The sequence below is a fragment of the Brassica napus genome, unplaced genomic scaffold (genome assembly GCF_020379485.1).
Source record: "Brassica napus cultivar Da-Ae unplaced genomic scaffold, Da-Ae ScsIHWf_2123;HRSCAF=2775, whole genome shotgun sequence".
In the NCBI taxonomy this organism is placed as follows: Eukaryota; Viridiplantae; Streptophyta; class Magnoliopsida; order Brassicales; family Brassicaceae; genus Brassica; species Brassica napus.
This window is the reverse complement of record NW_026015535.1, coordinates 27,217-45,000: the sequence shown is the minus strand read 5'-3', so window position 1 is coordinate 45,000 and position 17,784 is coordinate 27,217. Positions and strand designations below refer to the sequence as shown.

Here is a 17,784-nt window from a genome sequence, read left to right as displayed (position 1 = left end):
ATGGCCTTCAAAAGTAAGTAAATAAATCCGAAACATATAAAATGCGGTTAATCCCGCTGTTGAACAAGCTATTATTGCAAAAATTGGCGAAAATAACAAACTATCATTAAGAATTTCATCTTTAGACCAAAAACAAGCAAGGGGGGGAATACCACAAAGTGAGAGTGTTCCTACTAAAAAGGCAGTTTTTGTAATCGGCACATGTTTTGTCAAACCACCCATAAGAATCATATTCTGACTTTTATCAGGAGAATAGCCAACTATAGCTTCCATTGAATGAATAATGGATCCAGATCCTAAAAACAACAAAGCTTTCGAATAAGCATGAGTAATCAAATGAAATAAAGCGGATCTATAAGACCCCATACCTAGAGCTAACATCATATAACCCAGTTGAGACATTGTAGAATAGGCTAAACCTCTCTTAATATCTTTTTGAGCAAGAGCTAAAGTGGCTCCTAAGAGTACTGTTATTATACCTATCAAAGATATTATATACATTATAGAAGGGATAACTATAAAAAGAGGAAGAAGACGAGCTACAAGAAAAATTCCCGCTGCTACCATAGTAGCAGCATGTATAAGAGCCGAAATAGGAGTAGGGCCCTCCATGGCATCCGGCAACCATACATGAAGAGGAAATTGTGCAGATTTAGCAATAGGACCCACAAATAATAGAAATGCACACAAAGTAAGGAATAAGAGATTTATTCTATTATTTAATATTAAATTATTGAATATTTCGAACAAATCTTGAAATTCGAAACTGCCAGTTATCCAATAAAGACCTAAAATTCCTAATAATAAACCAAAATCCCCTACACGATTGGTTACAAAAGCTTTTTGACAGGCATTCGCTGCAATAGGTCGTGTGAACCAAAAACCTATTAATAAATACGAACACATTCCAACTAATTCCCAAAAAAAATAAACTTGGATCAAATTAGAACTAGTAACTAATCCTAACATTGAAGTATTAAAAAAACCCATATAAGCAAAAAACCTCAGATATCCTTGATCATGAGACATATAATTATCACTATAAATCAGAACCAAAATTCCAACAGTTGTAATTAATATTGACATAATAGAAGTAAGTGGATCAATAAAGTAACCGAACTCAAAAGAAAATTCATTATTTATGGTCCAAGACCATACATTTTGATGAATGCAACTTAGAAAAATTTGTTGAATAGATAGATAGAGCGAAAAGATCATAACTATACTTAACAAAAAAATACTCAGAAACGTCCACATACGTCGAAGGTTTTTTGTTGCTGTCGGAAAAAGTAGAAGTCCAGCTCCGAGTAAAATAGGTACTGGAAGTGGAATGAAAGGGATGATCCATGAATATTGATATGTATGTTCCATAAAATAAAAAACCCTTTTTATTTTATTCTTAAATTTATTATTTCTTATTCACTGGTTTGTATATATATATATTTTTTCAAAGGGGATAATAAAAAAGCGCATTTTTTCAAACTTAAATAGAAATTTTTTCGAATTAGTATAATCCTTCATAAACCTTTGAAAAGAAATATATTCAAATCAAAAAATTAGAAGTTATTAACTAATATTACTAAGTTACTGTAAAAAAAACGATTTGTCTTTTTTTTTTTTACTACTAAAAAAAATTTTGATTTTATGCAGATACAGAAAAAGTGAATTATAATTCCGTATTACAATAATTTATATACATATATTAAGAATAGAACAAAGATTTACACGACAAAAAAATACTTAATATTAAGTATAAAAAAAAGTTATTTGGGTTTGATTATTTAGAATTATTATTGAATTATGGAATTTAGTGATTGTCTTCCAGTACACTAAGTGAGCTTTTTTTTTCAAGAAATATTATTATAATCGATATTTTTTTTACATATGAAGTGAAGAAATTTAATAAAATTTTTTCTAATATAATCTAAATCTATCAGTATAGATTAATTAAATGAGCACTCTTATACGGATTTAAAACGTTAAATACAAAAAATTTTTCAAGAAAAAGGGAAAAAATAGTTGGGTTTTAAACTTTTGAATGTCTGTTTTGTTTGAAAAATAATATATAATAAAATTTGAAAGAAAAAAATTACTCAATATGGAGTACGAAAGAATAGAATAATAAATGTCTTTGACATCCAATTATACCACTGAAAAACTTTTTTCATTTTTGAATGGCAGTTCCAAAAAAACGTACTTCTATCTCGAAAAAGCGTATTCGTAAAAAAATTTGGAAAAGGAAGGGATATTGGACATCGTTGAAAGCTTTTTCCTTAGGGAAATCGCTTTCTACAGGTAATTCAAAAAGTTTTTTGTACAACAAAATAAATAAAAAACACTAGAATCATTAGAATTAGCCTAACGTAAAAACCAATTTTTTAGAATACATATAAATTAAAAAAATCTATAGGAACCAAAAAAAAAAAAAAAAAAGATAAATATATATATACGAAATATACGAAAGATTCCTATTGATTTTGTAAAAAAAAGGGGGGTTATTACTTTCCCCATCAATAAAAAAATAAATAAAGATCTTGTATTTCCTCTTAACTAGGAAATACAAGATCTTTTAGCGAAATCAACAGGTTCTTTAAATTAATTTAAGTCAAAAATTTTTCACTTTATACCTTTAGGAATTATTATTTCTCTTAATTCTTATATTCTTTACTTGGAATCAAAGTTATAAAAGTATCTATCCACGATTAAGTGAATATTAGATACTAATAAGTAATAATATATGATATTTTTTTAAGCGATCAAAAAATATTATGTTTGTACAATATAAAAAGATGCATGAAAATAGATATTTTGACAATTGTTGTTTTTCATTTTTCTTGAGCAACTTAGGCAAATTTTAGTTAAAATTTCTAAGGATTTTGGAGAAGTTTTAATTTTTAGAAAAAGCATTTTTTTAGTAATAAAATCAATTTTAAATTCCATTAAATTAGCTTCTTTATTTAAAATTTGAATCTCGACGATTGAGTAAAAACTTGTTAGTATTATTTTGAACAAGTTGCCGCTATGGTGAAATTGGTAGACACGCTGCTCTTAGGAAGCAGTGCTAGAGCATCTCGGTTCGAGTCCGAGTAGCGGCATAAGATCTTATAAAAGAGATATTATAAGTTTTATAATCAAATTAATACCCGACTTGTTTTCTAAAATCGGGTAAAACCTAGTATTAATTTATTAATTTTTAACAAATTTTTTATGATTTTTTCAATTTTAGAGCATATATTAACTCATATATCTTTTTCGGTCGTTTCAATTGTACTACTAATTTATTTTTAACTTTATTAGTTAATTTAGATGAAATCATAGGATTTTTTGATTCATCAGATAAAGGAATCGTAATTACGTTTTTTGGTATAACAGGATTATTATTTACGCGTTGGATTTATTCAGGACATTTTCCATTAAGCAATTTATATGAATCATTAATTTTTCTTTCATGGGCTTTTGCAATTATTCATATAGTTTCCTATTTTAATAAAAAAAAAAAAAATCACTTAAACGCAATAACTGCGCCAAGTGCTATTTTTATTCAGGGTTTTGCTACTTCAGGTCTTTTAAACAACATGCCTCAGTCTGCAATATTAGTACCAGCTCTCCAGTCCCAGTGGTTAATGATGCACGTAAGTATGATGATATTAGGCTATGGCGCTCTGTTATGCGGATCATTATTATCAATAGCTCTTCTAGTCATTACATTTCGCAAGGTCGGATCTACTTTTTGGAAAAAGAATATGAAAAATAAAATGTTATTAAATGAATTATTTTCTTTTGATGTACTTTACTACATAAATGAAAGAAATTCTATTTTACTACAACAAAATATTAATTTTAGTTTTTCTAGAAATTATTATAGGTATCAATTGATTGAACAATTAGATTATTGGAGTTTTCGTATTATTAGTCTCGGATTTATCTTTTTAACCGTCGGCATTCTTTCAGGAGCTGTATGGGCTAATGAAACATGGGGTTCATATTGGAATTGGGATCCGAAAGAAACCTGGGCATTTATTACTTGGACCATCTTCGCAATTTATTTACATATTAAAACAAATAGGAATGCTCGAGGTATAAATTCTGCAATTGTGGCTTCGCTAGGTTTTCTTTTAATTTGGATATGCTATTTTGGCGTCAATCTTTTAGGAATAGGTTTACATAGTTATGGTTCATTTACATCGAATTAACTAAAACATTAACAAAAAAAGAAAAGAATCCAAATAAAAAAAATAGCATCTATATATAACTTCATCTAAGTTAAGAAATCTAATTTAGTTTTAGTAGTAAATCATCAAGAACCTTTTGAATCAAGTAGTACAATGATTCAAAAGGTTCTCACAATACAAAAAGCAAAGACTTCTTATTATAATTCAATTTAATGTTTTTTTTTATTTCCTGAAAACTATCCATAAAAATAATTAGATAAAATGGATTCGACCTTGTCACTTGCTAATGAGAGCACAAAATCAGGATAAATCCCAATACCAATTATGGGTAGAAGAATAGAGATTGAAAGAAATAACTCTCGGGGTCCAGAATCAAAAAAAGAAAAGTTTTTGGCATTAATTAACTTGTATCCATAGAACATTTGACGTGACATAGATAATAAATATATAGGAGTTAATATCATTCCAATTGCCATTACAAAAATAATTAAAATTTTTGAAATTAAGAAATATTTTTGGCTGGTAATTATTCCAAAAAAAACGATTAATTCGGCAACAAAACCACTCATGCCCGGTAATGCAAGGGAAGCCATCGATAAGATAGTGAACATTGTAAATATCTTTGGAATGGAGATAGCCATTCCACCCATTTCATCAAGATAAACAAGCCGGATTCTATCATAACTAGTTCCTGCCAAGAAAAAAAGTGCAGCGCCAATAAATCCATGAGAGATTATTTGTAAAATAGCTCCATTAAGCCCAGGATCCGTTATAGAACCAATACCTATAATTATAAAACCCATATGAGATACAGAAGAATAGGCTATTCTCTTTTTTAAATTACGTTGACCGGGAGATGTTGAAGCTGCATAAATTATTTGGATTGTACCGACTACCATCAACCAAGGAGAAAACATAGAATGAGCGTGAGGTAATAATTCCATATTGATTCGAACCAATCCATATGCTCCCATTTTTAATAAGATTCCAGCGAGAAGCATACAGGTACTGTAATGTGCCTCGCCGTGGGTGTCAGGTAACCAAGTATGTAAAGGTATAATCGGTGATTTGACGGCAAAAGCAATAAGAAATCCAATATAAAAGAGTATTTCGAGTGTGACCGGATAGGCTTGATTCCCTAATAGTTCTAAATTTAATGTTGGTTCGTTCGAACCATATAAACTTATACCTAAAACTCCTATTAATAAAAAAATAGAACTTCCTGCAGTGTATAAAATAAATTTTGTAGCTGAATACAAACGTTTCTTTCCACCCCACATGGATAAAAGGAGATAAACGGGAATTAATTCTAATTCCCACATGATGAAAAAAAGTAAAATATCCCGAGAAGAAAACGATCCTATTTGGCCGCTGTACATTGCTAACATCAGGAAATAGAATAATCGGGAATCCCGAGTAACTGGAAAAGCCGCTAAAGTAGCTAAAGTAGTAATAAATCCGGTCAGTAAAATCGTTCCTATAGAAAGTCCATCTATTCCCAGTCTCCAATAAAAATCAAAAAGATTGATCCATTTATAATCTTCGGACAGTTGAATTAATGGATCGTCCAGTTTAAAATTATAACAAAAAGCGTAAGTCGTTAGAAGAAGTTCTAAGATACAAATGCATATAGTATACCACTTATTAACTTTATTTCCCCTATGCGGGAGAAATAACATTAATGAACCGGCAGATATTGGAAAAACAACAATTATTGTTAACCAAGGAAAATCATTCGTGGTAAAGACAAGATACACCAGGTCCAAAGAACGCGTACTCAAAAAATATATAAATAAAAAAATATAATTGAACTTTTTTGAGTACGAGTACTTGTCAATAAAAAAAATAAAATGTATTCCAAATTTATTCAAATCAGGTTTTCGGTAACGTATTAATAAGCTAGACCCATGCTTCGAGTTGTTTCATGCCATAAATAAACTCGAACGCTCAAAAAATCCGTTGGACAGGCAGATTCACATCTCTTACAACCAACACAATCCTCGGTTCTTGGGGCAGAAGCTATTTGCTTAGCTTTACATCCATCCCAAGGTATCATTTCTAATACGTCTGTAGGACATGCTCGGACACACTGAGTACATCCTATACAGGTATCATAAATTTTTACTGAATGTGACATAGGATCTATAGTTTTTTTAATGTCATAAATTTTCAATCTAGTAAACTTATAACTAAATGATATATTAAATTAAAATACTAGATGAAGCAATGATTTCTTTTAATAGAATTTTTTAATGAATTCTGGCTCAATTGGTAAAAAATGGGGCTAAAATACTTTGATTTCTTAAATTTTCACAAATTTAATCTAGTAAGTCATAACCTATCATATATGCAAATTTAAACCTATAATTTTTTGATTTATGCTACTTATTTAATAAGGTCGATTGGTTGATGCGAGTTGATTTTCTGTTACGATAAATTGACGAGACTATAGCTAATCCAATAGCTGCTTCAGCGGCTGCAATTGCTATAACAAAAATGCAGAAAATATCCCCTTTTAGTTGGGAATTATCAAAAAAATCAGCAAATGTTACGAGATTCATATTAACTGCATTGAGTATAAGTTCAAGGCACATAAGAGCCCTAACCATATTTCGACTCGTGATCAATCCATAAAGACCAATCAAAAATAAATAGGCACTCAAAACAAGTACATGTTCGAGTATCATTGAGCAACTCCTTATCAATTTTGATTCATTATCAATATGAATAATAAAAACAATTCACCGGATTCAATCAACTAGATATAACAACAAAGTACGAATAAAAACTATATTAGGGAAAAAATTTCAAATATATATAAAATATAAAAATTTATATTTAAAAAATGAAATAGTATTCAATCAAATTGAATGAACGGAAAAAAATATCATAACATACACAAACACAAAGTTTTCTTTGGTCTTTACTAATTGGAACCTTTTTTATTGACGAGCCACAGAAATTGCACCTATCAAAGCAACTAAAAGAATTATTGAAATGAGTTCAAATGGAAGAAAAAAATCTGTTGATAAATGAATTCCTATTTGTTGACTATTACTTATTAAATCTTGTTCTAAAATCTGGTTTAATCTTGTAGTCCAATAACCCCGTACCATGACGTATCGAGAATAGTAGAAATTAATGAAAAAAGAATAGTTGTACAAACCACTGAAGTAATCCCATTCCCAACAGTCCACAGATTGAAATCTATGGAATATTCGGAATCATTCATGAACATCACAGCAAATATGATTAAAACATTTATGGCTCCCACGTAAATAAGGAGTTGTGCAGCAGCTACAAAATGGGAATTTGCTAGAATATACAATAAAGATATACAAACAAGAACAAATCCTAAGGAAAAGGCTGAAAATATTGGGTTAGGAAGTAATACCACTCCCAGACCTCCTACTAGAAGACCAGATCCCAGAAAAACTAAAAGAAAATCATGTATTTTTCCAGGCAAATCCATTATATTATTAAAAAAAGAAAAAATAGAAATCCTTTTCATGACCTTATTAATTTAACCGGGGAATTTTTTTTTAATATGTTTCTAATAGAGTGAAATTAGAATCTAATGAATATTAATTGATGTAGATACAATTATTAGACAGTTTCGCTTTTTTATTCTAATATTTTCAACCTATCTATTTCAAGCAAGATAATAATTACGAAAATATTATATTAAAAGGATGAGCCTTAATACTTAATATTATTCTATAAATACAAGTTTTTAATTAAATTCTTTATATAATATAATTCAACAGTTTTGCATTCTTTTTTAATAAAATTAATGGGTTTACCCATTTTTTGTTTGAGGTGAATTCAAAATTGTTCGAATAGTATAATCGTCAATTACTGACATTGGTAAACGCCCCAAAGCGATTTGATTATAATTCAACTCGTGACGATCATAAGTTGAAAACTCATATTCTTCAGTCATTGACAAACAATTTGTTGGACAATACTCAACACAATTACCACAAAATATACAAATTCCAAAATCAATACTGTAATTAAGCAATCGTTTTTTTCGAATATTAGTTTCCAATTTCCAATCAACAACCGGCAGATCTATAGGACATACTCGAACACATACTTCACAAGCAATGCATTTATCAAATTCGAAATGGATTCGACCGCGGAAACGTTCTGATGTTATTAATTTTTCATAGGGATATTGAATAGTTACAGGTAAACGATTTGTGTGGGATAAGGTAATCATGAAACCCTGACCAATATACCTTGCAGCTCGTAGGGTTTGTTGACCATAATTCATGAACCCGGTTATCATAGGAAGCATATTGTAATTATCTATGAATAATTTGATCTTTGTTTCTTTCTCTTGTTTAAAACAAGTAATGAATATCTTGGATTGATTTTCAATTTAGAGTGAAAAGAGTTGGAAAGAAGTTGTTAATAATAGATTACCAAGGGAAATCGGTAAAAGAAATTTCCATCCAAGATTTAATAGTTGATCCATTCTTAGCCTAGGTAAAGTCCATCTGGTTGCGATAGAAATGAACAAGAACAAATAAGTTTTAGCTAATGTAATAAAGATACCAATTGTTGTTCCAAAAATTTGATCCTTTTCAAATAGCTCCAGCATAGATATATACGGAATAGAAATATTCCAACCGCCTAAGTATAGAACTGTTACAAATAATGAGGAAATTAATAGATTTAGATAAGAAGCAACATAAAATAAACCAAATTTGATACCGGAATATTCAGTTTGATAACCTGCTATTAATTCTTCTTCCGCTTCTGGTAAATCAAAAGGTAACCTCTCGCATTCTGCTAGGGAAGAAATTAGAAAAATGATAAAACCTATAGGTTGACGCCACAAATTCCATCCCCAAAAACCATATTTTGATTGTGCCTCAACTATATCAACTGTACTTAAACTGTTAGATAATCCTAGTCGGTGATAACATTACTATTCTCACCGCTATTACAAAACCGTACATGAGGTTTTCGCCTCATACGGCTCCTCGGGGGCCGTAAATAAATATAAGGACCAGATTAGTATTATTTAGATGGATATGATGTGTTCTAAAATGGATTAAATAGAAATATATCTGGGGTCCCGAATTATACCAATGGAATTCTGTCTGCTCAAATTCTAAAACTAAAAAACGCGCTTCGGAATTCATCTCATCCTTTACAAATTTTAATTTCTATTTGTTGAGTAATAACTTAATCCTTTAATAAAGCACCCCTTGTAAAACTAAACCTAGGTTTTTCAGCCCGTCGTGTTTTTCAATTACGAAAAAGAATTAAACATCCTATTAGTTTCTTATTCATGATAGAAATTCTATTTTATTTTCGAAATCTATAAAAAAAAATATACTTGTTTCGTTCCTATTCTTCTTTCTTTCTTTTTTAGAAAAAAAGTAGGTGGACTTAAAAAAAAATAAAGGATTATTTCGTTTCTGATAGTCATTACATTTATCGGTGGATGGGAGCATACTCTGAATCGGAATCTTGGGGAGTACTGCCTGATAATTTCTACAAATTTCAAGCCCCAATTAACCTTCTTTTTTTGTTATCTTATGTTATGCATAAATATCCTTTTCAATTTGGTTAATCTCTATTACAAATTCTTTGTGTATTTTGGTGTTTCTAACCATCCACGCGTTTTTACCTAATTGCCGATCACTTTGTAATATATGTATATGTATAGTAATTTATATAACTGATAGTGAAAACGTCATACGGTTAATATTTTTTTTAACCCGCTTCAAGCCCGGCTGACTAATCAACCAACCTTGGGGTAAAGCGATTCTTACGCTTACGTTTATTTCCATTTAACCTTTGTACATAGGAAATGAGACTTAATTTTTCTTTTTACTGCTAATTTCTGAGCAGTTTTTTTTCACTCATATATAACTATCAAATTCAAATTCCTTTTATTAAGATAAACCCGAAAGATAATATATATATTCCGTTTTTTTTTTCATTTTTTTTTATCTAGAAGAAACGGAATAAACCTTTCTGTTTCAACGAATCGCACGTAGAGATATTGATAAAACACATAGAGTTAATGGTATTTCATAACTAATCGCTTGAGCAGCAGCTCGCAGACCACCTAAAAAAGAATATTATTATTTGATCCATATCCTGACATAAGAAGTCCGATCGGAGCAACACTTGAGATGGCAATCCATAAAAAAATACCGATATTGAGATCCGCTAAAACAAGGTGATTGCTAAAAGGAATTACTGAATAACTTAGTAAAATAGAGATAACTGCTATAGATGGTCCAATACTAAATAAAGGAGTATTTCCTCTAGATGGACGAAGATCTTCTTTGAAAAGTAGTTTTGTCCCGTCGGCTAAAGCTTGAAGAATTCCTAACGGGCCGGCGTATTCAGGTCCAATACGTTGTTGTATCCCTGCAGATATTTCTCTTTCTAACCACACAATTACTAGTACACCAGTTATGATTCCCAATACAAGAGAAAATATAGGGACAAATATCCATATGAGTCCATAGACCTCTTTTAAAGATTCCAATCTAAGAAAAGAATTTATTGTTTGTACTTCTGTTGCATAAATTATCATTTTAACGATCAACTTCTCCCATAATTATATCTATGCTACCGAGTATCGTCATAATATCAGCCAATTTCATTCTTTTAACTAGTTCAGGAAGAATTTGCAAATTAATAAAACCCGGCGGTCGGATTTTCCATCTCCAAGGAAAACCACTTTGATCTCCTATGAGAAAAATTCCCAATTCCCCTTTTGGAGCTTCAACTCTTACGTAAAGTTCTTGTTTCGATAATTCAAAAGTAGGGGAAGGTTTTTTACTAATGAATCGATATTCAAAATCATTCCACTCTGGATTCCTTTTTTTATCAAAGCCTCTGCTTTCTAAATTTTCATAGGGACCCCCCGGAAGTCCTTCCAGAGCCTGTTGAATAATTTTGATGGATTCTGTCATTTCGCTAAGTCGTACTAAATAACGAGCTAATGAATCTCCTTGTTTTTGCCACTGAATTTCCCATTCAAATTCATCGTAAGACTCATAACGATCAACTTTACGAAGATCCCATGGTATTCCGGATGCGCGTAACATTGGTCCGGATAAACCCCAATTTATTGCTTCTTCCCCACCAATAATCCCAACGCCTTCAACTCGTTCTAAAAAAATAGGATTTCGTGTAATAAGTTTTTGATATTCAACAACCTCTGTTAAAAAATAATCACAAAAATCCAAGCATTTATCTATCCAACCATAAGGTAAATCCGCCGCTATTCCTCCAATACGAAAAAAATTATGCATCATTCTCATACCGGTGGCAGCTTCGAATAGATCATATACAAATTCTCGTTCTCTGAAAATATAGAAAAAGGGAGTCTGTGCCCCAATATCTGCCATAAAAGGGCCAAGCCATAACAGATGAGAAGCTATACGACTCAATTCTAGCATAATTACTCTGATATAGCTGGCTCTTTTAGGAACTTGAATATTTCCTAATTGTTCGGGTCCGTTTACTGTTATTGCTTCTGTAAACATAGTAGCTAAATAATCCCACCGCGTTACATAAGGTAAATATTGTATAATTGCTCGGTTTTCTGCAATTTTTTCCATTCCTCTGTGTAAATAACCCAATATGGGTTCACAATCAACAACATCCTCACCGTCTAGAGTAACAATTAAGCGAAGAACACCGTGCATGGATGGGTGGTGAGGTCCCATATTGACTATCATAAGATCTTTTCCTGTAACTGGTCTCTTCATAAGTTTTTCCTTGATTCGTTCTGGTATGAATTAGATTGCTGAAAAAGAAGTTTATTCAAAAATTCAAGATCTAAAAAATTAACTAATTCACAATTTTGGAATTTAACGAGTTTTTAATTCCCGAATATTCAACTGATTAATTAATTCTTTATAACGTACTCTATTTTTTTTTGACAAATAAGCCAGCAGTCGTTGACGTTTTCCCAGAATTTTTCGTAGACCTCTCTGAGATAAATAATCTTTTCTGTGCAATTCCAAATGTGAAGTAAGTCTTCGTATCTTATTAGTGAAACTGACTACTTGAAATTCAACAGATCCCTTGCTTTCTTCTTTTTTTCTTGAAATGAAATGAATGTATTTTTTATCATAAAAAGAAATCCTTCCCTTTTTAATATGAATTGAAAGATATGAATTTTACTGATCAGTAATAATAATGGTAGTTTTTTTGTACAAGGATCCGAATTTAATTATCAACTTATTAATTCTTAATTTTATAAAAAAAAAGTTTAAATTTCGATCTAAAAAAGGAGGATTTTAAAAATTTATTTATGAATTCGCTCTGAGTGGTATCTATGTCATTAATCAATGAATCATCATGTATAAGATTGAATTAAAAAAAATCCCTCACATTTGTGCATCCAATTGTTTTCATATACCGTAACTTATATTATATATTGTTCATATACCGTAACTTAATACTATATATATAGTCAAAATATAGTAAAAAGGATCTACCATTAATGCATTTGAAATCGCGTATACATGTGTATTCTTATCATACTGAAATGATTTCCATTAGTCGTATTAAACCAATAGCGATTCATACAAGCTAAATCTTCTAATCGAAAATTGGGCCAAAGAAAGGATTTTAATTTAATTAGGTTTTTTTATCCTTATCAAGATCTTTCTTTTTATTCAAAACTGTGGTCAAGTTTTGAATATTTGTATCAAATTTTGAATTTCTATCCCTTGCATTTTTTTTTTTAAATTGAAACAAATTAGAATTCGAAATTCTTTACGTCGTTTAGGGGATAGAATAGTTTCAGGGACAAAGAAATTTAAACTTTTTTTTTATAAATATAGCTTTTTTTTTTGATCTTTTACTTATTTTTTGTTTATTTTTATGAACCAATGAAATCCCGATGGTTCTATATATAATAAGTTGGCCGTCGTTTTTTACAGACAAACGAACAGGTTCAACAATCAATATTCCTTTTTTCATTAATTTTGAAAAAGTGAAATTCTTCTCAATCATTAGAATATCTAAGCTCATCTCTCCTCTTTCAATACAAGATATCGTTATCTCGGTTGGATTTTTTAGTCTAACCAAGAGACAGTATGCTTTTACATTATTGAGGATTTTTTGATTAAAAAAACAATTCCATCGCAATTGAAAACGCGAATACCTTTTGAGAAATAAGTCAAGTTCCGCTTCGGTATTGCTTTTTGGTTTTTTTTTATTTTTACGTTTTTTTATCTTCGATTCTGTATAATTTTCTTCAATATTTTTTTCTTGCTTTGATAGAGCTGATTCCGTATTTATTTTTGTTTCTTTATCTGATTCAAACTCTTCTTGACCTGCTGATTCGTTTTCTTCTTTATTTAGATTAAAAAACCGAAGGAATTTTTTTTCGTTTGATGGTATAAAACCTTTTTTCTTTAGGGTGATCTGTTTATTCACATTTTTTGTTTCATTAAAATTGAAAAGAAGTGATTTAATTGGTATGACCCACGGTTTCATTTTATATGTACTAGAAAATAAGAAAAATTCTGGAAAGAAAAAAAAGTCAAAATTTGTTATACGAGGATTTAGTATTTCTTCATTCATTCCCATCCAATCAAAAAAATTTATTTTTTGATTGGCAAGACTCGTCTTAGTTATTTTATAAATTCTTTTATAATTCTTAACTTTAGTTTTAATATATTTTTTTTTACTCCTAGTATCAAGCTCAATATTTACTTTTTTTCTAAACCAAAAGTTGAGAATTCTCCAATCCAAATATTTTCTATGCAAAATTTCCCCTATACTGCGAATATTATATTTTTCTAGAAAACAAGAGATTAAAAAATTTTCTAGGCCTGTAGACATATCAAAAAATTTTTCTGTAGAATGAATAGATTTGTAGCAAAAAAGATTATATATAGAATCCTTTTTGAAATTCTGTTTATGTTTTGGATTGAAAAATAAGTTAGCCTCACAAAAATTTTGTTTTTTGTAATTATCAAAAATTTTTTTTTCGTATGAATCCACTTTGTTTAAACTTGGATTTAGAACTAGAGAGTCTTGGTTTAGTTTTTTTTTCCATTTTTGGGTTACTAATCTAGCCCATGCAATCTGAGGTAAATTATATTGAGAATGACTTCGTAACCAGTTTTTCCATTGATTTATTTCGGAATTTAAAAGGGTTTTATCTTTCCATTCATAATGAAAGATTCCTTGTTCTTTAAAAAAATCTTTTATTTGATTCTTAACAAAAAAGGATGTTATGTATATGTTATATTCAAAAAAAGACTTTAATTTAGAAAAGTTACTAACTTGAATTTGTGATAATTTGTAAAATACATATGCTTGTGATAAAGAGCATAAGTCATAACTAAAAAAATTTTTTTTTGATATGAAATTTTTTATAGTCGAAATAAAATAAATGGTATTTTTTTTTTTTTTTTTTCTCCATTTTCCTCATTCTTGTAAATATATACATCAAGAATTTTTTTGTTGAATCACAAAAAGTTGTGTAGTAATTCTTGGAATATTAATAATACCTAGAAAAATAGAAATAGACAGTTGTTCAACGCAAAATTGAAAAAAAAAAAAGATTTACGAATTAATCGAGTTTTTTTTTTTTTAATGTCTGCCAACTTTTTTTTGATGACTCAATTATTTTAGAATCATAACACAGTTTGTTACAACTATTAGTTAGTTTTTCTTTTCTTTTGAAATTTTTTCGTTTGATTTCTGATTGTCTTTATTTTATCAATCACATTTTTTATTTTGTTTTCGCTGAGTGAAGAATTTGGCCACTCCGTCGATTTTTTTTGAACAGATAGTTCATGAATCATCTGATTACTCATTATTGAATCTTTTTTAGTTTCATTTAATTCATATATTTCTCTCGGGCCAACTAATGGAATTCTATTTCGTTTTGAAAGGTTTTTTTTTTTCTTTTAGAAAAAGCAAGTTTTATAATAGTTTAATTTCTTTTTAATTTCTTTTTCGACTTTTAGGAAAATTGTTGCTCTTTCTTTGAAAATCCTTAAAACCGGAAAAGACTTCGTTTTGGATTTTTTGATTCTTTTTTTAATTCTTTAAAAATAGGTTTAAAAAAAGAAGGCTTTGGTTTGGTAGAACCAAAAGGTAGGTCAGTTTCCAGCCCCCAAACTGTTAAAAAACGAAAATCATTTTTTTCTCCTTTTGTTTTTTTAGTCGAGCCTTCTGAGATGATTGAAATTTATATTTATGCCAAGGTTTAAGATAAAACGGAAATAGGATTTTTATCTGAATACCATCCGTTAACCAGTTTCGTGGAAATTCTGTTTCGGATAGTTGAACCCCATTATAAGTACATTTAACATGCATTTCACGTTTCCACTCCTTTAAATCCTCTTCCCACTCGGGAAGTTGAAATAATACGATACGGATGCTATTTTTAATTATTATCAATAAAGGTAATATAATATATTTTCTAAGAATAGATTGAGTTACTAAAATAAAACCTCTTATTATTTGAGCAAATAAGAAGCTATCCCAAGTTTCCGCAATTTCTATACGTCTTTGTTCTTCTTTTTTTGATTGTTCTTCTTCGTTTTTATCAAAAAAAATTTTTTTTTTCCACATGAAATTTCTAAGAATTTTTTTTTTAGCCCCCATATATCAAACGAAAAAAAAAAAAATTATCTATTCTATCAAAAAAAAGGGGCGAATGTGCTTTTGCTTGCAAAAATTCCCAAATAACAGTTTTACGCCTTTGGGAACGCATGGATCCTTTAATTATCTCTCGACGAAAATCAGATTGTTGTGAATAACGGATCAAAGCCATTTCATCTGTTTGATCAGAATTTTGATTATCTTTGAGATTAGTATAAATCTCGTTATGCGGTTCTTTTAAATCAGTAAAAACCACTACACGTTTTGCTTTTCTTGAACGAATTCCAGGTTCGGTTGGTATATTTTCTTCAGTTTCAGCTTCCAATTCTTCCAATTCACTTGTTAATTTGTATGACCATTGAGGAACTTGTTTATTGATTTCATGGAAATCAATAAAATTTTTTATAAGAGTTTGATCATTATTATAAATTATAACGACATCAAATAAAATTTTCAAAATTTTATTTCTTCTTCTGACTGAATTTTTCTTCTTGGGGTTCGGAAAAAAAATAAAGTTTTTTCTCTATTGATAAAGACTTTCTTTTAAATTTTTCTATTGTTTGCTCAAATTTTTGAGAATTAATCTTCAGAAGTATAGCATGAATTTTGTTTATCCAAGATCCTCTTATATTCTTTTTTTTATAGGTTTTGGTTATGATTTGGAACGGAGATAATTTTTTGATTCTTCCGCGCGAAATCCCATGTAAAAATGGATCATAAATTTTAGGTAATTCTTTTTGAGTTTCGTTATGACAAAATCGAGTTGTTTTTTCCAGTATATTTTCAATAGACCCTTTTTATCTAAAGCTTCAATTCTATTTAAAAATTCGTTTTTTAAATTTCCTTTTTTTCTTCATTGACCAAACTCCAACAAGTATAAACTTGATCCGAGGTTTTTTTTTCTGTTGTAAATGAAGGGATCTTTTTTTGTATCATTTCAAAAAAAGTTGAAAGGTTGGGGGGATATGTAAAAGATATTCGTTCTTTTCCATCACTTTGGCATGTATAAAAAAAATATTGTGACATTTCATTTCTTACAGTATTTTCAATTTTATCATTTTTTATATATCGATTTGGTCTATTCCATCTTTTATAATCGAAAACTAGAGTTACAAAAGGTTTTTCAAACCATAAAAAACGATCTCTTTTTTTTTTTTATTTTGAAAAATTCTAAATTAGAATTTTCTTTATTTCCATCTCGATTTTCAGAAACTGTTTTATAGTTATAGTATGTTCGAACGTGGAATTCATCATCCTTATTAATTTTGTCTTTTCCATTCACTCCGATTTCTTCCATTTCATCGATTTTGTCCAGATCCTCCCTTTCTTCCGAAAAATTTCTATTGCATTCTATGAAAAATGTAACATTCTATTCTGTGAATTTGAAATCCCGTCAATCCCGGTTCAACCCCGGGATAACCTTTATTCCATAGTCCTGGGGCATTTACAACTTCCAACCAGAATTTGCAGGTGTACTAACAAGTGCATCTTTTGAGTATCGGTCTCCCGAGAGTTCCAGTTACGGTACTCCTGGGAACAGATCCAGTGGAGACGGGGTGGGGCTTGTAGCTCAGAGGATTAGAGCACGTGCTACGAACCACGGTGTGGGGTTCGAATCCCTCCTCGCCCAAACCGGCCCAAAAGGAAGGACCTTTCCCTCCGGGGGTAGGAAAATCATGCTCGGGATAGCGGACTCAAAGCTATGGAACTTGGTTGGGGATGGGTCTTTTGTCGAAATAGAGTGGAGTGGCCTTCTTTTTTATTTGAATTTAGATATATATATCTATTATATCTATCGCTTTTTTTTTACATATAGTATGATTACCGGCCGAATCAGCATATTTTTCGAAGCCCCGTAACTCTTCCTCAGCCAGGCTTGGGCAGAATAGCAGAGCAAGTACAAGTATTAGTAGCATAGAAAAAATGCGTTCCTCATCATTAAGTCATTAAATGAATATGTTTGCGCGCGGTAATTGTGAACTCTCGGGAGAATCGA

General features: G+C 29.9%; 2 protein-coding genes and 1 pseudogene across 2 annotated transcripts; all 3 read right to left on the bottom strand.

Moving 5' to 3' along the window:
- Positions 1 to 4,402: 4,402 nt before the first annotated feature.
- On the bottom strand, positions 4,403 to 10,740 carry LOC125600114 (annotated as a pseudogene).
- LOC125600112 (NAD(P)H-quinone oxidoreductase subunit H, chloroplastic) lies at positions 10,728 to 11,923 on the bottom strand. Its single transcript, XM_048773042.1, has one exon. The coding sequence runs from the start codon at positions 11,921 to 11,923 to the stop codon at positions 10,742 to 10,744; it is 1,182 nt and encodes a 393-aa protein (XP_048628999.1). The 3' UTR covers positions 10,728 to 10,741.
- Positions 11,924 to 12,261: 338 nt separating this feature from the next.
- Positions 12,262 to 14,012, bottom strand: LOC125600115 (protein TIC 214-like). Its single transcript, XM_048773044.1, has one exon. It carries the CDS (start codon positions 14,010 to 14,012, stop codon positions 12,966 to 12,968), a length of 1,047 nt encoding a protein of 348 aa, XP_048629001.1. The 3' UTR covers positions 12,262 to 12,965.
- Between the last annotated feature and the right edge of the window lie 3,772 nt (positions 14,013 to 17,784).